A 26,282-nucleotide genomic window follows, 5' to 3' on the forward strand; every position below is an offset into this window, starting at 1 on the left:
TGTGGCTCTATGCCCTATGATGCTGTTTAGGAAATGCCTCTGTGTTTTCTCTGCTTCGGTGCATCTCCACCCGCTATTCAAGATCGCTAACGATAGTTGTGTTGCGTAGCACAGACTCAAGCGCGAGAAATGAGAGATGTTAGGCGCCAGGAACAAGCAATAGTCCAGGTGTTTTCCACTCTTGTTGTTTGGCATTCTATTCAAGAGACAGCAAACGGGCTCGTCTGCCTCGACCTAGCTGTAGCTTTCGCGTCTTCACAATTCATTCACCCGTTGTCATTCCTTGCCTTTCAACAGTATCTCCAACCCATACTACGGCATGCGGGGTCAGCAATTTAATCGAGGCGCCCTCCCATACCCAACAGACAGTTGCCAAACAAGCAAAAGACGCCGTTTCAGCCTCGAATCCTCTTACGCGCAGTGGACTTTGAGTTTATGCCAAAAACTGCCGTAGCGTCCAGTCTTGGAGTTCAGCTGTCCAGGGTCCTTCTCCATGCCGTCAAATCATAGCACGCCAACTTTTCAGCCCCAGCAGCTCTATCGCTGTTGTGGTTGCGCTGCCAAGGCGCCAACGGCTTGTTATCGTGGCGCCGAGCAGGGGCTCCCCATGATGGGCTGCATAGACGATGCCCAGGAGACAGAGTTGTGAAGCGAAGTGGGAGTTGTAAAGGAAAAGGATAGTTATTTGTTTTTTTCTGAGAGTGTTGCTGGGAACCTCCTTTTCGCATCAACTATGCCGTGACATTTGGCTTGGTAACTTTCTTTGTCATTCTTTTTCTTCGCCTCTGCTGTAAGTTACGTGCCCGTCTATCCATCTTTCTTATCGAATAGGATAGTCTCTAATAGCAAGTTGTTAGTAGGCCACCGCCATGCGGCGCTCAATTCGGCTGTCAATCGCGCCGGCAATGTGGCTGGCGGCGCTCGTCGAGGCTGATATCTCCTATGTGACGGATCTCGAGATCTTTTCTCTTCTGGTACGTTGATTCTAACGTTCTCATGTACGACAGAGACTCTAATAAGTGCAACGATGACCGCTAACTCGAAGCTCATTTATACAGGCCCCATGCGCCTCCGTAGCCATCTCCTACAACATCGCGACATTAACTTTCGGAACGATATGCGGCGATTCAGAAACCGCGCTGCAGTCATGCGTATGCTCAAATACAGAGAGATATACCAGCATAACATCGTCGATATCCCGAGATGTCAAATACAGCTGCGGCAGTACGGCTACCGAAGATCAACAGAGCGCATCGAGCGTTTTGCAGAAATATTGCACACAGAGTCTACCAATTACATTTTCAACTCCGACGAAGAACGTTGTCGAGGCCTACATTACCGACTTGAGCCAGATGAATTATATGCCACAATGTGCGCAGTCGGCCGTATCAGCAGCTGTGATGGGAGATGTAAGTTGGTGGCGCTGCTATTTACCAACGTCCCAATTACTCGGGCTGCGCTGACATCTACGCGCATTATTGCCATAGAATTACTCCAAATGTCCCGAAGCCGCCAACCTCTATGCCCCTTGTGTTTGCAGCAAAGACGGGATACCTGCCGCAGTCACCGACAGCATTAGCAAATATGTTCGGTAGGTGTCTGAGATGCGCTTTCGAGGCTCAGCCCATGCTAACTAAGAGGGTTTCAAGCTACTCATGTTCTGGTGGAGGCGACATTAGCGATGCCGTGGGCTTTTACAGCGAATACTGCGCCATGAACAATGGAACGACGACGTTTACCGAGCCCCCAGGCCCTCCAGGAGACAGTGCGTTGGATGAGATTAACCCGAGCATTCGTATTACCATGATGATGCTAAGTAATTGAACAGTGACATATCATATCACTGCCTTGCCGCAGTTTAAATCGCTGCGAACATGCGCTCAGAGCGGAGTCGCATCTGCCATCCTCGATGTAAACCTCACGAATGCTAGGAACATCTGATCGAGAACATACTGACACTCATTCATAGCAAACCGATATTTACTGCGCAACTGGCCCCCAAGCTCTCGCCTCATGCGTGTGCCTCAAATCAGGCATGAGCGGCAGAATCTCAAGTATACTAACATCATCCGTCAAATGGAACTGCGACAACACCGCCACTGCAGATGTTACCTCGGCCCTCGATGTCTTTGCATACTACTGTAGTGCAGCTGCAAAAGAAGTTGTTGTCTCAGTTACCGATACCGCGACGGAGACGTATCCTCATCCTACCAATCGTGACACTGCACTTCCTTCGGGCCCTACGGAGACGGGCAGCAGAGGTAGTGGCCGTGGTAGTAGTGGAAGCAGTGGCGGAAGTAGTCCCAGTCAAAGTGGAAAAGATGGATCTTCTTCCGGTGGAGACGGAGGAGGTAATTCGAGCTCAGTCAACAAGACGGCTGTCATTGCGGCATGCGTGCTTGGAGGCGTTGTTCTCATTGCTGGCATTGGCCTCGTTGCATTCTTTGTACGTCGAAAACGCAACAGGCAGTCGAGAGGAGAGCCGTTACCGCCGACAACAGAGGGCCCCAACTATCAAGGACCTCCCGAGCTGGAAAACACGGCAAAGATGGGGCCCAATATCGCAGTTGTTCCGGAGCTTCATAGCACAGAGAGGCAGGAACTTCAGGGAAATGTCACGCCTTATAGCCTGCCGCCTGGCTACAACACTCCACGGCCAGAGCTTCAGGGCAATTCTGAATACAAGCCGTCTGTTTCTCCACAGCCTGGAATGGGATACCAGCCGCCTCACTCGCCTCACCACACTGTTTCTCCTGCAACGCCGGATACGCACGGGGCAGGATGGCAGTCTGGGCCAGTTGCAGAAACGTATGAGCTGGATTCGGCACCGTGGAAAGCTTCTTCATGATTCAATAATATTCGAAAGATGTGGTTGAGATTCACGTCATTATAACCCTGCGACTTGATTTCGACCATTTTAATGATCAACTACCCAAGTGTTTTCCTTTCGCGTTGCTGAAGAGTTGTCAATTACGATTGTGCCTCAAAACTCCTTATGATAGAACAAGAGAGCAGCATCTTACATTTGTTTTATCTAGCGTTTGAACTGTGCGGGCTATAGTTTCGTTGTACATTGTGTAGTGTTTGATACGTAGCGAAAGGGTTGTGAAAAATGTCTATTAAGCTAGATTTGACATTAACAATAATTAGTAATGCCAACAAAATACACGCCGGTTATAGAATGTAAGATGCTACACCACGATACAGCTCAACTACTGCGGCAAGAGACTCGTTATAGGCTCTGAATTCAATTATCCACGGAAGCTGGTGCATGTGCACCGTCACGTCTGCCCATGTCCATTTGCTTTCGTTCATTATGCGAGCAACCAACTGTAAAGCAATTGCTTTATCAGTCGGGTCCAACGTCATGGTTGCACAAATAAATAGGAGCCAGAGCTGGTAGGGGATGAAGTAAGGCAAATGGTGAGCAATATTCGTCATGCTCGGGTTTTGCATGTGTAGTAGCAGTCTGGTGATGTATGAAGCCGGTGAACATGGGTAAGACTGAGCTTTCTGTTTGAGACCCAGGATCCAGAGAAGTATTCCCAAGCGAAGAGCTTCCAGCATGCAGCATGGCCCACCTGTATGCGAGTGAGCATCAGAATCGAGAATTCGGTATGCGATTGGATTGAGTTGGGTGCCAAGATAGACTTCTTCTCGCCATAGATTGTCGCCCAACAACTCTAGTTTCGGTCGAATGAGTTTGCACACACTCCACATGTCTTGAAAGGCGGAGGCTATGACTATGTGATGGGTATCAGTGTTGGAGCACAAGATACCGAGGTTTGATTCAAGCGTTGTGAGAATTTGCGGCAATTCTTGGTTTGACAAAGGAGGTATTAAGAGTGTTGGCATAGGGAATCGGGGCTTTTGGTCAAATATCAAAGAAGATAATGTGTCGACCCTATAAGAAGAGAAGAAGAGAAGGGTACAGTTAGCACTATGAGATTGTCGGTGGAGAAAGGTGCTACCAACCAGAAAAGCATCAGGAGAATGCGACTGTTGTTTGCAAGGCTCTCAATCCCGCCTCTTGCAGCAATCATGACTTTCAGTCCACTTAGATGGACGCGAGCTTGTTCGAAATCCGAAACAATGAACTATTCATTTCCATTCAAGTCAAGATTAGATGCCACTAATTTCCAGCAAGAGGAAAATTACCAAATAGGATGCAACATAATCAGAAAAGGTTGATTACATACATTATAGCAGATGCAGCCCATGACTGCTTGGATGACGTTGATAGCTGTGGCTTCGCTGACGTCTGGTTGCAGCAGCCGCCTGTTTATGCAGGATGTCACTTCCATGAAGCGAGCCAATGCAAAAGCTCTACTCCTTTCTTTCGATTGAGAGTGAATAGCTGCGCGGACTTCGGGCCCGGTGAGGAAGTCCCGGCAGAAATCAGAAGCTTGAAAGGCAAAGGGGAACCAGAACCGCGAAATGGATGGATCTGGAGTTTCAAAGCTTGTTAGTTAATTAGGCTCAAATCAGAGGCCTTTAAGATTTTAATTGCGGCAGATGTGATTGACGATAACAATGCCCCTCGACAAAGATTAACTGCTTTTGGCTCACTTACCGGCATAAGACTGTTCCCAGTTGACAGCCAGGGCCAGGCCGTACGCTGCAAACGCATCCATCCCCCAGTTGTGTTCCATCATGGCCAACGGATGCTGGTCCCAAAATGGACGAGATGGAGGCGGCAAACTCGCCGCACCTGCAGCCAGCTGAGTGCAGCAGCCGCATAGTACCTGGTTCAGCCCTACAGCCGTACAGGAGCAGGATGTCGAGGATGGACCCGCATTCCTCTTTGCAGATCGAACTTCAAGGTCGACCTGAGGATTTCGACGCGGCTTCCGTCGAGCCTTGCCAATGTCTCGCATTACATGCTGCCGGATTTGGCGCGTGGTGGCTTGATCTCGAGGACGGCCGCGTGCAGGCCCGGCAGAGTTAATGAAGAGAAGGGAGCCAGAGCTGGAGCTGGGACTGGCATCGCGGCTACTAGCCTCGGAGTTGGCATCTTTCGGGGGATCCATTGTCCTGAATCGTACTTGCAATACTAAGCAGTGGCAGATGAGGTGAGCTGGAACAGCAGAGGCAAGTAATGGCGATGCTTCGAAGGGGTTTTCATACGCGCGCTGCGAGGACCGTATTCCTAAACGGGCGCCGTGGGCGAAGCATCACAATCAGTCCCAGGAACCGGGGGGGTCGGGCTTGAATAGGCGCTGAGGCCAATGAGATGACGGGACGCCACACGGCTGCTTCACATAATCGATTATTCAGCCGGGCTGCCATGAGTTTTGACTTTTGGTTCTCTTCGGGATCGGGTCCGACGTCCGTCGAAGAGTCTCACTAGACCCTGGAAGCTCACAACTATCCCGAAACAGGCAGCAGGTGTCCCTGTCCGTGCAGCTCTAGCGCCGATCCAATGCTCACCGTGGCTATACGTAATCGTGGGAATAGAAGGAGGGAATAGGATTCGACGAGTTTCGTGACTAAGCGTCATGCGTTGTGCGGTACGTGTATTGGATTCTATGGGGAATTGGATGTTTATCGAATTGCTACGCGGACGGGCTCGCTTTCGAGGGGCTTGGAGAGCGCAGCCCGGCGGAGTTTCGGCAGCTGGGCTATTGGAAATGACTTGTAGCCGTGGCGCTTGGTGTTTGGGTATTTTATGGATTTGTAAAGCTGTAGCCAGTTTGTCAGATTTACAGCATCTTGTAGCGTCTAGGCATCTGTATTCTTATTTTTGTTCTGAAGAATGATTGCGTCTGATGGCGAGTTGTATGCTCTTGTTGAAGGTACTAGAGCTCATTTGTGGAAAATTATCGGATTAAAATCCGTGCGAATAGAAGAGAGGTGCTTTCCGTTTTAGGCATTGGCCTGTCAAAGATAGTCTTACACAAAAATACATATCCTAGGTACTCGATATAAGGTTGTCTGCACTAACCATGTACGAATTATGGGCTGCCAATGCATTGTAAGCTGAATGACGTTATCTCCTGGCTTTGTAAGGTTAGATTGATGGGCTTAGAAATAGCCCGAGCTATAGCACAGCTTGGCGTGCGCCTGGGACAACATGGCGATGGAATCTACAACATGGATCCAACTAGGGCGCTACCTTGGATACTATTAGTAACCAACGAAAGAGAGGGGACATTGAGGTTGACAACTCCAGCTATAAAAGGCGTTGCAGACCTTGTTCGACTGGGAATCTACTCAGCTACTTCATTCTATTATACAATCTCTTCAACAAACAACGACAATCACTTTAGAAAACTACCATTCTACCAGATCAACCATCACAATGTCTGACTTCAAGGGAAAGCTTGCCATTGTTACCGGTGCCTCCAAGTTGAACGGCATTGGTTATGCTACCGCTCTTCTTTTCGCCAAGGGCGGCGCGGACGTATGAATTCCCTCTTCCTCTTCTTTTTTTTATAAAAGTATAAACTAACATTACTCAAGATTGTCGTCACTTACAACTCCAACCAAGCCGCTGTCCAGGAAGTTGTCAACAAGCTCAAGGAGCAAGGTGTCAAGGCCATCGCTATTCAAGGCAACGCCAGCTCTCGAACATTTGGCGATGACATTGTCAAGGCCACTGTCGCCGAGTTCCCCGGCCGCAAGATTGACATCATCGTCAACAACGCCGGCCACGCTACTTTCCCCGGAACTGTTGCCGACTCACCCATCGAAGAATTTGACGCCCTCTTCCACCCCAACGTTCTGGGCCCTCACCTGCTCATCAAGGCTGCCCTGCCTCACATCTCATCGCCTGGAGGTCGTATCGTCAACATCGGTACTGTCGTTGCTCGTACTGGAACCAACGTTGCTGCTTTCTACGCTGCTAGCAAGGCAGCGCTCAACACTCTTACTCTGGCGTGGGCTGAAGAGCTTGGCGAAAAGGGCATCACAGTCAATGTTGTTGCTCCCGGCCCTACTGCCACCGACTATGCTCCTCCAGAGGACTTTGACCTGACCCGCAAATTCCGTGCTCAGCAGTACATCAAGCGAAACGGAACCCCAGAGGAGGTTGCCAGTGCTATTGTGTATGCGGCCAGCGCGGGAGCGAGCTTCCTGTCTGGCCAGGTTATCGGCCTAGATGGTGGTTTGAGCTACGTTTAGAATCCAGAGGTCATGGGTTAGAATGGCCTTCTCACTGGTTAATGTAACCATTCTATCATTTAGAAGCGTATAGAAAAGCAACAATAAAAGTTCAATGTATCATACCAAAGCGCCGCGAATGATTTCATTCTTTTCTCCTCGGTAAGATTTCCATGGCCTGCATATAGGCTGACTTTAAAGGATCAAGTCCATTATAGAGAGAATACAGGGATACATAGTTGTGATCTCTCTCCCTAGGACGAATCTATTTCGAGCGTAACAGAATCTGACGGGTGTTTGGCAAACAGCTGGACACAGACCAGAATGGTAATGAGTAGACGATCGATATAGATTTCCTCTATAAAGTACCAAATGAAAAATGGACATTAGGTCAGACCACTCGTGAGAACTTTCCCGATTTAGATGGGCGAACCAGGGGGTGTATTACGGCTCAGGTGGTCGTCTGAGGAAGTCAATTTAAAGCGTGGTCTCTACGATGATGGACGTAGGGAAACGCAAGGTGGGGTCATAAAGCTTGTCTTTCTATCTATGATATAGGTGGTTGATCTGCTATACAGCACCTCAAGATGCGCTATATTGCTGTTTTATAAGGCTCCAGTCAAGTATAGGTATCGGGCAGTGGCATTACATACGTATGAGTTGGATAAACCTAATCAAAGTAGATGAACTTGATTGAATTGGATAGCTTTGCTTGACTTCATTCTTGGTCGTCTGATTAGTCTCATTCAATTAAGATCTTGGTCCAGGTTATCCAATCTGACCAAGGCCATCTCGTCTGAATAAGCCCATCTACGTGTACCTACCAAGTCTGACTAAGCCATCTAGCCTAATCAAGGTCATCTCGCCTAATTCATGTTATTTGACTTACAAGAAACACACCTACAAGAATAGGTATGTATGTATAGGCATTTCTGTGTTATAAGGGTACACGTACTATAGCCGCCTCTCAAATGCTGAAATTAGATGGAGAGAGTATTTTCGCTGTATTTCCCCTGTATTTCCCCTGTATAACTTTTTGTTTCATCCATTTGCGACTTCAGCAATTTGGAGTTATTGCACAAGTGCAAGTCCATCTCAAGCGCCACCGGAAAGTTGGCAAATAATGGGATTACAGAGGACTTTTCAGAGATAGTCAGGGAATCTGTTTTAGACAAAAGAGCGGTGAGTGGTTTTCTATGACTACATGTATTGTTTGAAATATGAGGTCATAGTGAGAGCTAGAGGTCAAAACCTTTCTTTTTTCTTCGCCCCCAAGTCCAGCTCTTGCATGCTGTAATTTCAATATTATGCGCCATCCAACATTAAATTTGAGACAGAAGGGGCTGGCTTACTGCAGAAGAGACGAGATGTGATTGGCGCTCGGTCACGGGGCCGGCCTCAGCCGGATCTCGCCAGCACGCTCTTATATGTCCAATGTTTCGTCCCCCAGCCTGACTCGGTTTGCTTTCCATTCTATCCCATCATCCTGGCCCAAAATGGCCCATCGAGCGCTTTTACCACGAGAGGGGCAGCGTCACGAGCCGCCCAGCGCTGAAGAGCCAACCCCAGTTAAGCGTCGATTGATATCTGCCGCCTGTAACAGTGAGTATCCCTTGTGTTCTGTCGCTGAGAGACGAAAAGAGAGGCTAAATGTGGACAGTTTGCAGAAAGAAGAAGATAAAAGTAAGAGATTTCACTCGCTCGGGAAGACGATAGACATGGTCGATATATATTCATGCGTCTTATTAGTGTAATGGACGGCGACCGGTCTGTGGACACTGCGAGCAAGCAAACCATCCATGCCAATACGCGGTGCCAGAAGGCATGACCGCCCGCCAAGCACTAGTCCAACAAAACGAAAGCTTGACTGAGAGAAACCGGGTTCTGTACACGGCATTTGAGAAGCTGAGAGACGAGGGGAGAGCTGCAGACGTGCTTCGACACATCAGAGAGGCGTCGTCAACTGAGGCTGCAATACATTCCATATCCGATGCCCTCCTGCTCCTCCCACCTTCGAATAGTGGTATTGTGCCATCGAGTGGGCAATCCACCGCCACTAATTCTAAACCATTGCTTCACCAGGCATTTTATAGCAGTCTCAAGGCCTCGAAGAGACTCGGCTTTAGGTTCTACAGCACCTCCTCACTCCATTAATCAATCAATACTAAGTCTCGTATAGGGAAGCCCAGGCCTCTGTCATATTGGACTGGCCAAAGGTTGAATCACTTGGAATTAATGATAGTTTGAACGGGGTGGTTGTCAATGTGGCAACTGAGAGTCTCCCCATCTCCAAATGGACGCGAGCTTCTAGTGACGATGTGCATCTCACGCATTTGTTCAATCTTTTTTGGACATGGGACAATTCGATTTCGAGAGTGATAGATCGGGACATATTTATGGCTGATCTGAAGAATGTGGCTAGCCCTGGGCAAGACTACAGCTCAAGCGTGGGAGAATTCTGCTCATCATTCATGGTGAATGCTTTGCTCGCAATGGCTTCTGTATGCATTCACAATAGTCTGTCTGGCAAGTGTAACACGGGTCTGGCTAACGAGCTCTGTAGATGTATTCATCAGATGAGAGGGACCTCACCGTGCCGGGAGATGTCATGACGCGAGGGCGAGCTTTCGCAGACGAAGCATATCGGCTGTTTGAGAAAGAAAAGACTTATTCACGACCGTCTTTAACGCTAACACAGGGTGCGGCTCTTCTGTGGATGTACGAATCCAATATCGGTGACGGCGCTCTAGGACTTCGGATATTGGATGAGCTGTACTCCTTTTACTCAGACTTTGCATTTGGTAATCCGGAGCCCAAAGATTCTGCTTATTCACCTAGATCACTAGATGCGACTAGATGGAAAGCTAGGTCCCACTTGGCTTGGGGATTCTATTGTGTTGCTGCGTTCGTGTGAAGAGCTATTGGATCCGTCGATGGCCCTGTGACTGACTGGCAACTTAGAAAGGTTGAACTTACATTTTCGAGACCGATGAGAATCAGCAAACCCGCCATCACTAGATGCTTAGGCGACAGTGGCTCAAGCCCTTTTAGCAACCATATCTCGCCTGGATCTTGGTTTGCCTACCCAGTGTCGGTGGAAGCCCACGACTCATGTTATGGAGATATGTTCCAGGCAGAATGCGACCTTGCAAAGTTAATCGAAGAGCTACTGATTTTTCGCGAAGCTAATCACGTCAAAACTGCATCTCCTAATGTTCTAGAAGGCGTTGGAAACATGTATAAAAAACTCATGATTTGGAAACAATCGCTTCCAGATTGTTTACAGCCATCAAGTTCCGAGCTTCCGTCTGTAATAATGTTACAGTAAGTACATCTAGCCGTCGAATGTTTCTACTTGCAAAGTGTCGCAGGGCAACTGATTTACCGATTGTTGTAGTAACACCCATGGAGCCGCGGTTTTGAAACTCTTAGAAGGATTGCCAAATGCCCCGGGGGGTATTGACGGCCAGGGTTTGGAAACGCTTCGCATCGCTCATGCCACATCCACAATGTCTGGGGTATGGATATACAGGTCCCAATACGCCCTTGGACGAGAATACTGGGCAATACAGGGCTGTTTCGCTGCGGCAACCGCAGTACTCGGGTATCTGTCTCCTGGCGCAGTTCAGGTAGATACCTTCATTAAGGCATGCCAAGCTTTGGCCGAGATGAGCGTCATATTGCCACTTGCGGGTTCATTTTTGGAGGGTATTCAGCAGCTCGTATCGCTTCATAACATAGCACTGCCCCGTTACGGGATGAAATACTTGGTTGCGCCGCAAAATCAACAAGGTAGGGCGTATACGTCTGCTATTAGGGTGTCTACAACGTTTCGAGGTGAAGAGTCCGGTGCTATTGATGGGAACGAAAGCCACAAACAACGCGACCTTACATTTGAAGATTTAATTTACGACAGAGATGTGGCCGAAATGGAAACAGACTAGATGCACAATGCACAATAACTAGATGCACAATAATCTCTTGATAGAATCTGTTGCCTGGGGTCATTAAGAAGAGTGTTTTCATATATACCTTAATATCAAATAATTTATACTATGCAGTGAGACACTACTATTATCATCGAGAGTCATTTGCATCTCCTAAACAAGTAGCAACAAGCTTTACTAACAAGAATATGAGTTACTACACTAAAACATTGATTGACGTTATGGCGTAACTGTCGCAGAATTAAATCCCGGCTCATTATTGAATCGATTTCTGAATCTCCCCATGTCAACGCCTGGAAGCAATTCCTATGCTGTCGGCGCCTCAGGTTACGCCGCGCTTGACGGGCTGAAGCTGTTGATAGCGCGCACAAGTCTCTAGCGTCTGACGCGCTGATGGCCTGCAGGGCGGAATAGCGGCTCATGCTATCTTAGTCCTGGTATGAAATCAAGGAAAGATTGATAGAATTAAGACATATCGGTGGCTGGGCGTGGCCAGCCGAGGATAGACAACTGAAACGCCGGCTACGCGAAATTGGCCGCCAGACTATTTTCCGTGCGGCTATGCTTGGTCGTGTAATTACTTTGATGCAAGGGGTTGAAATCATGGTATATATCGGTATTAGTACGGATGACTATGTGCAATAATGGCCGCCACGCGCGTAGAGTAGGCTGTGGCTGTATAAAAGGCATGTGTCAGTGCTCTTATTGGATGGAATGGTATAGTCTAGACAACGACTATTGCTCGCTTAACATGTGCTACTGCAATGCTGAATCCATGCTAACAAGTCGTGCAAACATTTCTGACACTAGATTCATGTGATAGTAATGGCATCTCAGCCGCATCTCATGGGGATGGCCGTGGAAGAATCTGCGCCTTGATGGTACTTGTGTGCAGCTTTTCTATTCTCTAGAGATACTTCAAGGAAATGCATGTTTACAAATAACAAGTGATTCCCAAACTTGTTTATCTCAGCAGCTTGGCTTTCTTCTTTCCTGATACAATAGTAAAACATCAAGATCGATCACCATGACACTCAAAGACGGTACCTACGCCATTTCTAGCATCCTCCCTACCAACCCGGTCCTTGATATTGCCGGTCCCAACCCCTTTGCCAACCCCCTCGCCGGTATTATCTGTTTGTCAGTACTCTTGAAACCCACTTTCTTCCAGATACGTATTTACACATCTCAAGCACAAAAAAGACTATCGAGCCCCAGAGCCAACAGTGGCAGGTAACCACTCTTCGCCCGGGTGTCTATAGTCTACAATATATCATTGGCCCCTGCTGGATTACTGCTCCCGGTATGCTCCCATTACTTTGTTATTCTGCATTTTGCCTATAAAAGGATCACTTAGCTGATCTTGTCTCTGGATAGTCGACGGTGGCGTTGCGCAAGTTGACACGTCTAGATATGACCCCAACCTGGCGACTCGTTGGAATATTTCCGAGGCCGACCCGAGTTCTGGCAACTACCTGTATGTCTTTTCATTATGATTAGCCGTAGATTTGACGTGGTCATTGCTAACAGGTTGCTTAGGATTGAGAGCGTACAGTTTCCCGGCCGCGTTATAGACCTTGATCATGCCAGCCACGCTGACAATATTACTGCTCTTCTGTATCCATACCACAAACAAAAGAATCAACTGTGGCAGTTTACTCCTGTGGAAATAAACTTCTAGTGCGTCATTCTACCTAACATGCCAAATATACTCTGGTGGACTTTTTTGTGATGGCTACGTTATGTTTAAGTCTTCTCTATCAAGGTGTAGAAACCTGACAAATACAGCATCAGACAGATATCTCGCCTAGCTTTTGCACAACTTTCTCAATATACATAGCCCCTACGGCAAACCCATCTTCATCCTTAAACTCTCCATCATCTCCAAAATCTTCATTGTCCTTGTCTAGGCACGTCAAGCAAGTCTCCACCACTTTGCTGTACTTGTTGCCCATGCTGCGTCGCAAAGTGCCTCTTGCTAATTGTAGCAATTTGTCTTTGACTCGTTCGGGAGATTTCAGAAACTCGGGTCCGCTCGTACTATCACTTTCAGCTGCCAATTTGGAGCCTAGACTAGACGGTCGAAAGTTCGTTGTTGCTAACGAAGACTGGTCTTTGTCGTCAACTTTGTCGTACTCGACGAAACTGCCCCACAATCCAATCTCAAGCAAACAGACACCGACACTGTAAATGTCATGCCGCATATTATAGTCCGTCTTCAGCGTCTTACCCTGTCTTTGTGGATGGCGATATAAGTTCTTCTCCCAATCATCGTCACCAAGACGATTTGTTTTACCCTCGGCATCGCGGAGAACGTCGAAGCCGACCAACACAGTCGTCTCGTGGCCTCCAGTATTAGCAGATCCATAATCTCCTCTTCTGAGGATAAGTATTGTCTCGGGTCGAATGTTCTTATGCACAAACTCATACAGATGCACATAACTGACTGCATTGACAAGCTGTCTCGCAAGGTCAAATCGTGCTGATAAAGAATCATGTTCGCCGCTTGGTCCACTGAGCAGTCGATGACGAAGGCTCTGCGCATGCGAATGCGTTGGGGGCACACGGAAGACAAAAGACAGACCCGTTGGGGGTATAGCTGTGTCAGGCTTTGTATCTGCGCCGTCCTCGTTCAAAATGCCCTTGCATTCCAGCAGCCCAAATGTGAAAGGGTCTGTGTGCTTCAACCGCCTTGCAAAGTTCCGAATGTCGCGCAGTGCAGAGTTGATGTTTGCCCTGGAGATGCAAGTGATGGGATCAAGCACCACGAGTTCGCCGTTGTCAGCTCGACGAGCTATGCGGACTGGGCTGTAAGCTAGGCTTTGGACGCTTTCAGTGTTGAGTCCCCCTGGAAGGAGAAAGACAGTCTTTCTTGTACCATTGTCGTCGATAGGTTTAAGTGCGCGACGCAGTTGCTGTGTAGTAGGGATAACTGCTTTTGTCTCGTGCGTTGAGATGGGTTGTTGTTGTTGCGACATGAAGTAGAGCTGCTGGTCCACCTCGGGTCCGGCAATCTTCATCATCAAAAACCAGCTGGGATCAAAAATACCCTGCCAAACCTCCAGATCGGTAATTGTATCGGCGAGTCTATCCTTCATAAATGCGTACTTGAGTCGCTTGACTTCGACGATGATGGCCTTCTCGCCTGCGCCATCTGGTAGAGCATCAGATTTCTTAACCAAGCCGGAGAGTTTGGTGTTTGCGGCGTGTAGCTTTTGCAGCAGAATCTCCAGCGCCTGTTGCTGAATGTTTTTATGCCATTCACTCAGCTGAGGCTCTAGTCTGCGTATGAATTCGAGTTGCAGCTGAATCTTTAGCCAGCAAGCTTCGACGCGCACAACGCTCTCGTGAAGTCGCACTTCGGCATTTGCAAACGCTTTGCAGAGTGCGACGAGCTCTGTTCCCCAGTGATATGCAGTGTCTATAGTGCCAATCAGGCCGAGGACGCCAAACGGGTCGACCATTGTGAACAGTTCCCAAAGCGACAGGTTTACTTCAACCGGCAAGCCACCTAGCTATATGGTTTTTGTTGTGAAGTTTTCAGAAACATCCAGGCAATCCCCATCTACCTATTTATAAAAGTTGCAAACCATCGGCAGGCAGTGTGAGGCTGAATTGTGTATAGCCGCCGCGCTCTGGCTACAGCCCCGCCTCTGGACCCTGAACGCCTTACTTTGGCGCCGAAGGATTCAAGCCGTCGCAACAGACCGTTTATTAATAGCACATGGACCCTTCGGTGCTATTGTTCTTCCTCAACTCATTTTCGAAATTTCATCAACGTTATCAACTGATAAAATCTCAAATCTATACAGCTGTTTTACCCCTCGCTGTCTTCGCCCTTTAGTTGCCGCTGCCACTCTCGGACGGCGCCGGATCCTCCCGTCGGACCGGCCCCCATGTTACGATGGCCGGATCTCGTTCGTGACACCCGCCTCAGCACGAAAATCGAAGACGATGTCACGATCCACCACCACGAGGACTCAGACGATGAGAACAACGCTCGGTCGACATGGCGAGAGGAACGCTGGAAGGCGACGGTCCGTCTGGGCTACGGCGGTTGTGGTAGCGTCTGGCTGCAGGAATGTGTCGATGGAAAGCGAGGGATCGACAGGCGTGCCGTCAAAGTCATTCCTCGGATGAAACTTAAAGACAAGAAGGACAACTATGTGTCTGAACTGGAGGCTATTGCCAAGTTCTCGCAAAAACGTGTATGTGGGTGCATTCGGTCTCTGATGGAGAAGGCTATCTCTGATTCTCGTGCGTGTAGTACTCAAAGTGTTTTGTCAAATTCCTCGGGTGGTATGACGATGACGCCTCGAACCTTTATATCGCCATGGAATACTTTCCTCTTGGAGACCTGCAAAAGTATATGGACAAGCCTGGGCTCATAGATGAGGCGGATGTACGCGAGATATCGTTCCAGGTGCTTGAAGGGCTGTCTTACATGCACCGGGAAGGGTTCGCCCATCGGGACATCAAGCCTGATGTAAGTTCTCCATAAGCCACTGGATAAAGAAAACACCATTAATTGCAAAGTGTGATATTTCAGAATGTTCTTATCCGGTCACAGCCACCAACAAGTAAGTGGTGGGTCAAGATTAGCGACTTCGGCATCAGTAAACGCGTCGAAGGGCCCAACAAGGTAGTGTCAAGTATCAAGGGCACGATTCCGTATATGGCCCCAGAACTTCTCTTTCATGAGCCAAGCAGTCCAAATCCAGTCGACCATCAAGCGGCCGACATGTGGGCACTTGGCGAGATGGCATATCGCCTTCTAACCAAGACGGCCGTTTTCCCTACCCAAAACGCAATGATCAGGTATCTAGTGGATACAAACTTGTTTCCTACAGACAATCTCGACAAGAGAGATGCAAGTTTGGATGCAGTCTCCTTCATTCGCGCGCTTATGGAGCCTCATCCTGATAAACGCCTTGCATCGGAAACGGCCATGGAGCACGCCTGGGTTGCACCTTTACAGGGCTATAGGGCACATGTCTTTAAAACGTCAACACCCATACCATTGTGCGCATTCTATATCCATATTTCTTGACATTTGGGCTAATTCTTTCCAGGGATTCATCTGTTCCAAGCCGCCAGCCTGTACCAGCTCTTAATTCGAACTCTTGGGCCACAGCATCGACTACTAGTTCCAGCTATCAACCATATACAAGAGCTCCGGGGATGAGTAATGCTTCATCTCTACAGATGTCGTCCCCTGTACACAGCGGCAAAGAAATTGAGACGACACAAAGTTCAGACGCGAATAACACTACTGAGGATAGCATCTATGAGCCTGTGCTTGATGTACCCCAAGTTTCTGTCGGCCCTTTGAGAGTTTCCCAGGCTCTGCAGTCATCATCTTCTCAGCAGCCGCAGACTCGTTCACAGCCCCCCTCCCCTAAAGATGCCCTGGCCCCGTTCTGCACTTCCTCAAGGACCTCCGCCAGTCCGGTTAGGCCACAGCCGTTCCCAGTCTGTGCAAGGAACCTCCTCGACAGAACCACGCTCACAAGATCTGATCGAGCGCCCAAAGAGTGTGCAAGCCCCTCGCTGCACGCAGTGTTCAACTCCCTTCAGCTCCACCAACCAGAAATACCAATGCCCTAACTGCAAAAGCCTCTTCGATGACAAATGCTCTAGTCAAAAGATAACGATGTGGTGGGTGGGCCTCGAACCGGTCAGAGTTGATGATGAATGTTTCGCCAAGTTGTCTGGAGAAAAGCTACTAGGTTAGAATCCAGAGAGCAGTCAGCCTCCACCGACAGCTCAAGCTTGTGAAGTCAAATTGGAACAAAACGGCTAACTAAAGACTCAGTTGATGAGACTTTCGACCTTTGTCCTTATCTAGAAAAGATAAAACGCGAACTCTTCGACGAATACGCGATGATTCGGAATAGGCGTTCTCCTGGGAAGATTAAACCTTTACCCAAAACCCCGGTAGAAGCAAGACGTCGTAAAGGGACAGAAAAACTCGAGGAGCGTGAGTTCGACCGGCTGCTCTCCGCCTTGGACATCTATTGGCCAACAAAACCCTCAAAGGACGACTATAACGATCCAAAAATCTATGAAAAGGAATTCGGTAAATACGTACGCGAAGTTGAGCAGAACCTTGAGATGATGGAAAAACGCGCAATACACGATCAAGAGCAGCGTGCGAAGAAGGCCGATGCTAGGTCTGCTGGACAGAAATTGAAGGATCTTTTCAAGTTTACTGGTGAAGAAAAGAAGGGGGCTGTTTAGGTGAGACGAGACAGATGATAAATGGACATCATTCCTGGCTTCAAAGTCTATTCTTGTCTAACAAGGCACCTTCATCTCCCTTCCTCTTGGGAGATGCAATCTCAACTTAAGTGTCTTATAGATCAGAGTCTTTCGATACCTTAGCACATACGGCTATAAGCAGTGAAATTTCTGGGGGGGATACGTGCATAATAATGGACTTGATCTGGGTATTCCTGTTGGTAGGCAGAACGGGTCCAAGGAGCTTGATAAAGAGGACTACAGAAAGTACGGCAGAGGCTTGTAACATGGTATCAAGACAAAGATTGAGATAAGTGGAGCTGGGGTAACAATTTAATCTAAAATGTGCTGACCTTCGCTAAACTGTGCCTGGCAATAAGAGCTTTGATCTGAAAATTTGGCAATTTTGCGGCTACAACGCTGATGAGTAATTTCCAGTGTATTATATTGTATATCTTTTTTTTTTTCATCCTGTCTTATTCGAAATTTTCATGCTCTACTCTTTGCTCGTTTGTTACGTTCAACTCCAATGAATGCTGGTCTTATAGTCAAGTATTGCTTTGTCGCTGGGATGTTATTCAGCAGCCAACGGTCGGTTGGGTTGGAATAAGTTGGGATGTGTTGTGCTGGATGTTGATCATCACAAACAAACTGAGTTAATTATAGACCGAAATTATCTCAGTTAGTAAATGTCTTATTTTTTACGTACCAAAACGCCAAGTTTGGAGCTTCATGATCCCGTTTTTGGTGGCCAACCGATCCCTGCGCCGACGTGTTTTATGCGACTCTAGCTTCTACGATTGTAGGCTTGTTCCAGTACTTCACAACCGATGAATTTGCGTAGATACGCTAAACAAAGCCAGGAGTCTTGTTTCATTAAGTGATCTAGAGTTACAAAGAATTTGAGTGCCGTCGTGTCATGGCTCCGATAGGAACACCATGAAGGCTCGCCGACAGCGTTGCCCATGTCATCAAATTTCTCAAGAGCGCTGAATGGTATTATTTTCCGCTTTCCTTTCTTTATTATTGTAACAAAATATAGACTAGGACTACTATATACTTGTCCTTTCAGAGACATTCAGAGAGAGGAGAACTGAGAGTAATATACTGGCGAGTTGAGCACAAAGGCTCTGAGCCCTTCATAAAACCTTGGCAGTAAAAGCTTAACCATATCATGTTCCTTACGGATCTAAAGGGACTCCTATGCGGGTTGGAATGAGATTCATCCTTGGCCTACCTTCAGATCCTGTATCTTCTATAGACGATAGGCATCTTTGCGTTTAGCTAGTTTGGTGAGGCTTCGTACCCAAGAATATGTTATGATGCCCAAGCAAGATGAAGCAACTCGTATACTAACCAATGGTCTCTAGGATGTATTATCACTGACGTGTCTTGGATTGACGTGTCTTGCATCCATGCATAATGTAGTGTATGTGTGATGCGTGTGGAGGTGGCGGCAGTTCCAGCACTCTCAATGTTTACAGACCCGAAATATGTTTGGTCCACACTTTTGGGATATTTAGGTCACTGCATGTATGACACGCTATCCAGTACGGAGTGATACGCAATTGGATCAATGCCGTGTATCATGCATGCATAGGCATAAGTAACCAATCAATCTGGAAGGATCGTTACCGAACCGAGATTTTATTGGTTCATGTTTGATGAAGCCCAACCATGGAATTAATTAGGTAGCTGAGCATAATGTACATCAACGATAGCAATGCTCACGGTTCACTTCCAAGCAACACGATCTCGATTATCTATGTTTGGCATCGTCAACTGCAAAGCGACACAAAATTCCATATGCTTGTTGCGCTGTCGAATAAAAAGATCAGATGTGTTAATTAAAGCAAAGAAGAAGAAAACACGAGTCTCCGCTGTAGAATCGCCCAAGTTTCGGCCTGCAGATCAGCCCACTTTCTTCTTTCGTGGCAGCGATGCCCAAGGACTCAAATGACCTTTGGGCACCTTATCCCCACACGGCATATCACATACGCCAATTAGTGACTCTGCATTCCGTCATGATGGTGATAGCCTACAGAAAGAGGCTCCTACTAGATTTATAATTTAACCTTATGTTCCCCCCGACGTCGCGTTCAACTTAATGCAATGTTCAGTAAGCGGGGAAATAACCCGTCATTATCTTTTCATAACACTCGGTCTTGGTCGAGCAGGTTGCTTCTAGTTTCAACCAGCCTCTGTAAATAGCCACTATGAGCAAGAAGCCTCCGATTCGTCTAACCCACCAGGCATACACTATTGGATGGATATGTGCATTGCCAATAGAAGGCGGGGCGGCAAGTTTCATGCTGGACGAGGAGCACGCTGACCTTGTAAATCCGGGAAGCGACACAAACTCATATTGGCTTGGAGCTATTAGCGGTCATAACGTTGCCATCGCTTGTTTACCATCCGGCAGTTATGGCAATAACAGTGCCGCGACAGTCGCAGCCCGGATGATTTCTACCTTTCCCAACATCAAAGTTGGCTTAATGGTAGGGATTGGAGGCGGCATCCCCTCAAATGTTCGACTCGGTGATGTGGTCATCAGTCAGTCCAAGAATGGACATAATGCAGTTATCCAGTGGGATATGGGGAAGACTGAGGAAGGCGGCAAGTTCAAGCGAACGGGCTCTCTGAACAATCCGCCAACCGCAGTGATGACAGCGCTGAGCAAGTTTCAGGCTAATTCAGTACGCTCTCGCCAGAAGATTAAAGCATGTCTGGAGGGACTGAAAAGTCGTGAGGAGGCAAAAGCCTTTCTCAAGTCTGATTCAATGAAAGATCCGCTGGATGCCACTCTGGGTGCCCACGATACCATGGGGATACATTACGGTCTGATTGCATCGGGAAATCAAGTGATTAAAGATGCCGCAACTCGAGATAGACTCAACGCGGACTATGATGGAGATTTGCTTTGCTTCGAGATGGAAGCAGCGGGATTGATGAATGACTTCCCATGTCTCGTCATCCGGGGCATTTGCGACTATTCAGATGAGCATAAGAACAAGGTCTGGCAAGAGTACGCGGCGGCTGTAGCTGCAGCATGTGCAAAGACATTCCTCTCCGTTCTCCCTGCGAGCGAAATTACAGGGATGAAAACGATCCAAGGTCAGTAGGTCTTCAAGATTAATCGAATCAATTGAACTGACAGATTTGATAAAGATTTTGTTCCAACAAGCTTTTTGCAGGATGTCAAAAAGATCTTCTGGGGCGACAAGAAAGAAGACGCCACTCCGCCAGGTATGTTTTGATATATGAAAGTGACACTTATGACTTTCACTAACCATTATTTACCTATATAGCTGTTTCTGAGAAGATTCTGGCAAATGAGGCGAGCGAAAAGATGGATGACCAGGCGTTGCCAACCCAAGCAGACAAGCCTATAGCTGGTGACACTGGGGCTCCGTCCAAAGACACGAAGCCTCAGCAAGATTCTCCAACACAGTCATCACAGCCGATTTATTCACCATCGACATCACCACAGTCATCCTCCCAGGTGCACGAACTTGAATCTGGAATGAAGACAATGAACATCAACCGCCATCAGACACCGACGCCTCCAGCAAGAGGAAATAGAGGCAATGATACTGAGCAGGAGAAAGATGCGAATACACAGCTATCTCAGCATGAGTTGAAGCAAAAAAGGGATAGTGCCTCTGAACTCGACAGCAGTCCCTCATCTCAAGGCCATGAAGACTATAGCCATCCCCTCAAATCACGGCCTCAAGCGCCACAGTACAGGGGTGATCATTCTCAGACGCCACTTTCACAAGGAGGACAGTCCAAGGGCAACCATTTTGAACGAAACGACTATGGAGGCGAACCCCAAGGCCAAATGGGTAACAATTCTGAGAGACAGCCTACACATCCTGAGAGCGGTAACTACAGCCCTGGAGCTCCCGGCCTACGAAATGCTCCTTACCAGGCAACCCGATATCTACCACCAGCCAATGACAGCAACAACAATTTTCCCAGTCAGTATATTGGCAACCCTCAAGAACAAAGCGGTAATAATCTTGAGAGACAACCTGGAGGGCCTGGAAACGATAATTACACTCTTGGGACTTCCGGCCCACAACATCCTCCTTATCAAACATCCCCATACCAATCACCAGCCAGCAGTAATAGCAACAATATGCCCGGCTCATATAACGGCAGTTATGGTGGCAATACTAAAGTTCAAAACGGTAACAATCTTGGGAGACAACCTACCTGGTCTGGGAACGGTAATTACAGTCCTCAAACACCTGGCCCACGAGATGCTGCTTACCAGGCGCCCCCATACCAATCACCAACCAACAAGAACACGCCTGGTCAGAATCATGGCAGTTATAGTGGCGTTCTCCAGGATCAAAACGGGTTATATCCTCAGACACCGCCGTCTACATGGTCCAGAAATGGTAGCTATACTATTGGGACCCCTAACCCACAAGATAGCCATTACCAGACGCCTCCATATCAATCGCCAGTCTACAATAATAATAGCCAAGTGTCCAATCAGTATACTGGAAACTATACTGGCAATCCCCATGGCCAAAACGGTAGCAATCCCCAGACACCGTCCACGTGGCCTGGGAACCTTGGCTATACCCCTGCGACTACTGGCCCACAAGATAATGTTTACCAGACGTCCCCATATCAGTCATCAAGTTACAGCGGTAATGCCAGTCCGCCAGGTCAGTACTATGGAAATGGTACCGCACTTGCACCAACAGTCTCCTACGACTACCCGCAGAATTCGCCTGCTCAAACCCCGGGGTACAGCAGTAATCACTATCAGAATGGCTTCGAGGCGGGACATGGCAATTATCACGATGGCTACAGCGGAAACAACGGCGCCTCAGTGGGAGGAAACGGAGGACCGTATGATGCTAGCCCCAGGCAAAACGACGCGCAGACCAGGCAAGCTCTGTTCCAAGCAGTTGAGTCTGGGAATGCACTTTTTGTTGAGCAACTTCTGAGAAACGGCGCTGACCCGGATATGAGAGACTCATCCGGATCTACGCCGCTGTGGAGAGCCGCGCAGACTGGACATTTGGCTATTGTTCAGCTACTTCTCCAGTACCCTGTTGATGACAGCACCCTGCTGTTGGCCGTTGAGGCTGGCACCTGTGGTGGCAGGAGACGCGATGACTTGGTCGGGTTGCTCATCTCGCACGGGGCTCTCGGCGCCATTACCGGCTCTGACGGGCACAGCGGCAACCGCAATGACCAGGAACTCGCCTGGTGGAGGCACACACTCGTGGGGGAGTGGGCAGGGAGCTACAACTATCAGCCGGCTTCGAGCGCGGAGCCCATGGGATTCCGCGTCGGTCAGGTCTTCAGGGAGGCTCCCAGCGTGCTGAGGAAGGGCCTCATCTTGTTCTCCGGCGGCGGTGAGGATACCGTTGCCCCGTTTGTCGTCTATGGCCAGGTGCTGCCCGGAAGAAGTGTCCGATTCGTGAAGCTGTATCCCGAGTTTGGGTGGACGTATCAGGGCAGGATCGTGGGAGACGAAGGCGGTGGGTGGTGTCTGCAAGGCCAATGGGGGAAGCAATTCAGCGGACCGCCTGGCGGGCACTTTATGTTAAAATCGTGGTCCAGAAATCTGCAAACGTTGTACTAAGAATCACTAAAAATGACGATAGACTTTCATAATAGAATGAACTTTATGGCATATCTTGATATTTGGCAAACCCCAACTTGGCTCTGCACCTGTATCCTCTCCGGACTTCTTCCTCTCACGCGTCTCAACATTCAACTCTCTTTATATTCTTTCATTCTTCACTTTTGATCAACGGACAGCCTTGTCAAGTATATTTCCATCAAAATAGGCCATTTCACCAACTCGGATGGGGGCTTGGGTTCCCTTCTACCCTGGTCAGCTGTGCCTATCAGCAAGAGCAACATGATGATTTCATTTAGGCTTTGACATTTACAGCCGACTCCCCTCTCAATTTGCATCCTTTTCTTTATTACATCTCAGAGCGGTTGTAACAATGGTCTTCAGCTGGCTCAGGGCGGGCTGGAGACCTCCTTAAAGGGTCACATTGATTGGCCCATTGCTTTCCAACGAGCCGTTTCGCTACGCAACATGCGTCCATAATAAGACCTCAACTTGTTTCATATTCCACTGAATTGTTATAATTCTACAGTGTACATAGTTGTTGAGTGGTCACAGACCCGCCCTCTTAGCAAGCCCACTGTCAATCCGTTTGCAATCCGTTTGTTCTTGGTCAGGGTATCTTTCCCTTCCTCTCTTCGATAGTTCTAGTTGTTGCAATACAATCCTCTCCATCCCCTTTCATAATAGTCAACATGCATGGCCAAATATACTATCTCCCAGTTGCGAGTTTTCCTGCGCGAATCCTGGCACGCGCTCGTACGAAGCTCGGACACCCAACAGGTGGGTACATACGGAACGAGGAATCACAAAGCTACACGGTTGAGACGGAGCTCTTTCATTGGCTCAGCCGCGTTGTTTTCGTGGCATCCGGCGAGTCCAAAGTCACGCGGCCCTGCTGCTTTCTCCAAAAGGGGTCGTATCCAACTGAGATCATCTCTGCCCCCTCCATGACTTGGTACAGAGCAAAGACTGACCCTCTCCCATGTACTTCACAGCCATACAAACAATGCCTTCTTCTCTCAGCAAACCATTTTGGGGTGAGGCTACGTCTTATCTGAAGTATGTTTTGGAACTTTCTGCCCATGCGTTGCGGTCGTTATAGCTCACAGCATACAGCTTTTGTAAAGAGGTAGTCCTCTCCATGCCCTCTCTCGCCCAGACAGCTGGATGGCCGGACCCGTTAACGAGCCATTGCGAAATGTTAGGATTATGCTATTACGAGATATGTCGCTGAGTTTATCAATACTCTCAGCAGCTTGGCTTTCGGTCCGTCAAATTGCATACACAGCCCACCTGTCTTGTCTGTCTACATTCACTAATCTGGTTGTACTGTACTGATAGTTGCCTATGGAGTATATGGCCTGTCCAAACCCGGCTACAATGGCCAGACTCGCGCTCGTCTGCTTTCCTACAGTGGATTGATTGGCGTAGGCCTTTGCTCTGCCAGTTATCATATGACCTTGAAATATCACACTCAAATGTGTACGTGCCACCACCTCTACCCAGCTGTTGCTCAATCTCACCTCACCTCCAGCGGATGAATTGTCCATGCATCTTTTGACGACACCAATGGTGTATCGCCTCTTGACGTTCAAGAGCAGCCCGCAGCGTACCAAGGTTGTGGCCGTGCTTCTTACCATCCTTTTTACAGTGGTCATGGTCACTCACATGGCCATGGACGAATTCCTCCTTCATGCAGCGACTTTTGGTCTTGCCGTCTATGTAATCGCAACTCGAACGCTAAAGCTTATATCTCAACAAGTGCCAGATGAGCACATTAGAAAAAATCTTCGGAATATTGCACTGTTTGGCTGCTGTATGTTGCTCGAATTCCGTGAGTCGGGAGTTTGAACTTACGTTTTGCACAGTCAATTTCGCCTTTGGGTACTTCGTATGGCTATTGGATGGCTGGCTATGCTCGCCGCTGACTTGGATGAAGCATTCAGCTGGCCTTCCTCTGGCTTTTTCCCTCGAGTTACATGGATGGTATGCTTACTTTGTAGTTGCATAGTTACTCTTCGGTGCTATCATGTCTAACGATGCTTGAGCAGGTGGCACATCTTTACTTGTATCGGGGGCTATGTTGGCGTGGCTCTCGTCGACGCATTAACATCAGGCCAAGTCCGTGAGGACCCGATTCATCATCTTGCCTGGCCTATCCCATCTGTGGCGAGATTATTGGCAGGTGCAAACGCAGCACCAAGCAGGAATAGGTTTGCCCATCAGAAACTAAATTTACCACAAAGCTCTTTGGAGGAGACATGATGGATGGGTAACTGGATGGGCATTGAGGCACAGCGCTTCGCTTCCTTATATTGATATGCCTAGTGATAAGCTCTGTTCCGTTGCACCAAGGTCTTGAATACAAATTGTCTGGCACTCAGGAACTACATGTATCCAATAGCTTTGCTGTTTTTCTCTCCTTCTTTTGTCTCTCCTGTTATATTGACTGAATACTCGACGGCGCAGGCGCGATACTCCGAGGAACCCATGATAAACGTGGAATTCTCTCAATATTCTTTCTTCGCTGGCTCTCGTTCTATTTGACCAGTCGATATCCTTCTATACTTGAGTTTTACAGTAACTAGCGTTCCAATGGAGAAAGTGGCTGAATATGGGCTCTATAGCAGTCAATGGAAAAGTCTATTTATGGTGTCCAATCACTCAAGAAGTAATATGAGACTGGCGCCCTGCCGCTGGAGCTTAAATTAAGCAGCTTATACATCAACATACTGGCAAGGCGTCAAAGATCCATTGAAAGAGATTGACATTGTTTGTATATATGACCATGGCCATTGTCAATTCGTCTACTTTGGCATCACAAGGTAATCCGCAACTTGAATTCGAACTGTCCTAGATTTCTCTTCGAAATAGTTTACTGCACGTCCTATAAATTTGGCACTTCGATGTTGAACCTTGGCCGGCCGCGCAATCAACCTGTGGCGCATGACAGTTAGGATGCTGGAAGCGTGGATCGACAACCCGGAAGATCCGAAGTGGAGGACAGCGGAATGTGGCGCAGTATCATTATACTTTACTACGGCTTTGTTTAATTTGCTCTGAGATGTTTTGAAGTGAAATGGAATTGGAAGATGTGGTAGAAAGGTCATGTTTGCGGTCTATGCAAAGACGGTAGTCAATAGTCTCCATCTTTATAAGTTTAAGCTGTTTCAATTCGATGACAATAGCTGGAATTTCGCCTACTCTTATGATGCTCCTTGCACAATAGATAGTAAGCTGATGCCGATGACGAGATTCTTACACTGTTGGGGTAAAGCTCATTGAGCTCTAGACGCGGAGCTGAAATTGTGGCTGCTAGGCTAATATACTTTAATTAGATTGCTGCTCTTTGTTATAATGAACCACAGCGCCATGTCAATTTT

General features: G+C 48.0%; 10 protein-coding genes across 10 annotated transcripts; 8 read left to right on the plus strand and 2 right to left on the minus strand.

Annotated features, from left to right (window-relative positions):
* Nucleotides 1-869: 869 nt before the first annotated feature.
* On the plus strand, nucleotides 870-2,848 carry TrAtP1_009941 (uncharacterized protein; the record flags this gene model as incomplete). Its single annotated transcript, XM_014093697.2, has 6 exons — nucleotides 870-974; nucleotides 1,059-1,409; nucleotides 1,488-1,591; nucleotides 1,650-1,765; nucleotides 1,829-1,911; nucleotides 1,970-2,848. 6 exons carry the CDS (start codon nucleotides 870-872, stop codon nucleotides 2,846-2,848), a joined length of 1,638 nt encoding a protein of 545 aa, XP_013949172.2.
* Nucleotides 2,849-2,946: 98 nt separating this feature from the next.
* TrAtP1_009942 (uncharacterized protein) lies at nucleotides 2,947-5,292 on the minus strand. The gene is made up of 5 exons (XM_066114504.1): nucleotides 4,574-5,292; nucleotides 4,200-4,447; nucleotides 3,976-4,097; nucleotides 3,024-3,904; nucleotides 2,947-2,955 (listed from the first exon to the last, which is right to left on the minus strand). The coding sequence occupies exons 1-4, from the start codon at nucleotides 5,028-5,030 to the stop codon at nucleotides 3,175-3,177; spliced, it is 1,557 nt and encodes a 518-aa protein (XP_065970600.1). The 5' UTR covers nucleotides 5,031-5,292; the 3' UTR covers nucleotides 2,947-2,955; nucleotides 3,024-3,174.
* An 819-nt stretch (nucleotides 5,293-6,111) lies between these two features.
* Nucleotides 6,112-7,224, plus strand: TrAtP1_009943 (uncharacterized protein). The gene is made up of 2 exons (XM_014093696.2): nucleotides 6,112-6,403; nucleotides 6,463-7,224. The coding sequence occupies exons 1-2, from the start codon at nucleotides 6,302-6,304 to the stop codon at nucleotides 7,120-7,122; spliced, it is 762 nt and encodes a 253-aa protein (XP_013949171.1). The 5' UTR covers nucleotides 6,112-6,301; the 3' UTR covers nucleotides 7,123-7,224.
* A 1,373-nt stretch (nucleotides 7,225-8,597) lies between these two features.
* TrAtP1_009944 (uncharacterized protein) lies at nucleotides 8,598-10,305 on the plus strand (the record flags this gene model as incomplete). The annotated part of the gene is made up of 5 exons (XM_066114505.1): nucleotides 8,598-8,703; nucleotides 8,762-8,784; nucleotides 8,851-9,227; nucleotides 9,281-9,602; nucleotides 9,665-10,305. 5 exons carry the CDS (start codon nucleotides 8,598-8,600, stop codon nucleotides 10,013-10,015), a joined length of 1,179 nt encoding a protein of 392 aa, XP_065970601.1. The 3' UTR covers nucleotides 10,016-10,305.
* A 1,770-nt stretch (nucleotides 10,306-12,075) lies between these two features.
* TrAtP1_009945 (uncharacterized protein) lies at nucleotides 12,076-12,729 on the plus strand (the record flags this gene model as incomplete). The annotated part of the gene is made up of 4 exons (XM_014093694.1): nucleotides 12,076-12,188; nucleotides 12,242-12,351; nucleotides 12,426-12,525; nucleotides 12,588-12,729. The coding sequence occupies 4 exons, from the start codon at nucleotides 12,076-12,078 to the stop codon at nucleotides 12,727-12,729; spliced, it is 465 nt and encodes a 154-aa protein (XP_013949169.1).
* Nucleotides 12,730-12,838: 109 nt separating this feature from the next.
* On the minus strand, nucleotides 12,839-14,512 carry TrAtP1_009946 (uncharacterized protein; the record flags this gene model as incomplete). Its single annotated transcript, XM_014093693.2, has 1 exon — nucleotides 12,839-14,512. One exon carries the CDS (start codon nucleotides 14,510-14,512, stop codon nucleotides 12,839-12,841), a length of 1,674 nt encoding a protein of 557 aa, XP_013949168.2.
* A 432-nt stretch (nucleotides 14,513-14,944) lies between these two features.
* TrAtP1_009947 (uncharacterized protein) lies at nucleotides 14,945-16,655 on the plus strand (the record flags this gene model as incomplete). The annotated part of the gene is made up of 4 exons (XM_014093692.2): nucleotides 14,945-15,256; nucleotides 15,316-15,534; nucleotides 15,598-16,070; nucleotides 16,121-16,655. The coding sequence occupies 4 exons, from the start codon at nucleotides 14,945-14,947 to the stop codon at nucleotides 16,653-16,655; spliced, it is 1,539 nt and encodes a 512-aa protein (XP_013949167.2).
* Nucleotides 16,656-16,931: 276 nt separating this feature from the next.
* Nucleotides 16,932-17,288, plus strand: TrAtP1_009948 (uncharacterized protein; the record flags this gene model as incomplete). The annotated part of the gene is made up of 1 exon (XM_066114506.1): nucleotides 16,932-17,288. The coding sequence occupies one exon, from the start codon at nucleotides 16,932-16,934 to the stop codon at nucleotides 17,286-17,288; it is 357 nt and encodes a 118-aa protein (XP_065970602.1).
* Nucleotides 17,289-19,382: 2,094 nt separating this feature from the next.
* Nucleotides 19,383-23,213, plus strand: TrAtP1_009949 (uncharacterized protein). The gene is made up of 3 exons (XM_014093691.2): nucleotides 19,383-20,402; nucleotides 20,457-20,534; nucleotides 20,597-23,213. The coding sequence occupies exons 1-3, from the start codon at nucleotides 19,505-19,507 to the stop codon at nucleotides 22,897-22,899; spliced, it is 3,279 nt and encodes a 1,092-aa protein (XP_013949166.2). The 5' UTR covers nucleotides 19,383-19,504; the 3' UTR covers nucleotides 22,900-23,213.
* Nucleotides 23,214-24,078: 865 nt separating this feature from the next.
* TrAtP1_009950 (uncharacterized protein) lies at nucleotides 24,079-25,287 on the plus strand. Its single transcript, XM_014093689.2, has 5 exons — nucleotides 24,079-24,165; nucleotides 24,241-24,381; nucleotides 24,434-24,715; nucleotides 24,768-24,885; nucleotides 24,951-25,287. Exons 2-5 carry the CDS (start codon nucleotides 24,354-24,356, stop codon nucleotides 25,162-25,164), a joined length of 642 nt encoding a protein of 213 aa, XP_013949164.2. The 5' UTR covers nucleotides 24,079-24,165; nucleotides 24,241-24,353; the 3' UTR covers nucleotides 25,165-25,287.
* Nucleotides 25,288-26,282: the final 995 nt, after the last annotated feature.

This window comes from Trichoderma atroviride, chromosome 5 (assembly GCF_020647795.1).
Source record: "Trichoderma atroviride chromosome 5, complete sequence".
NCBI lineage: Eukaryota > Fungi > Ascomycota > Sordariomycetes > Hypocreales > Hypocreaceae > Trichoderma > Trichoderma atroviride.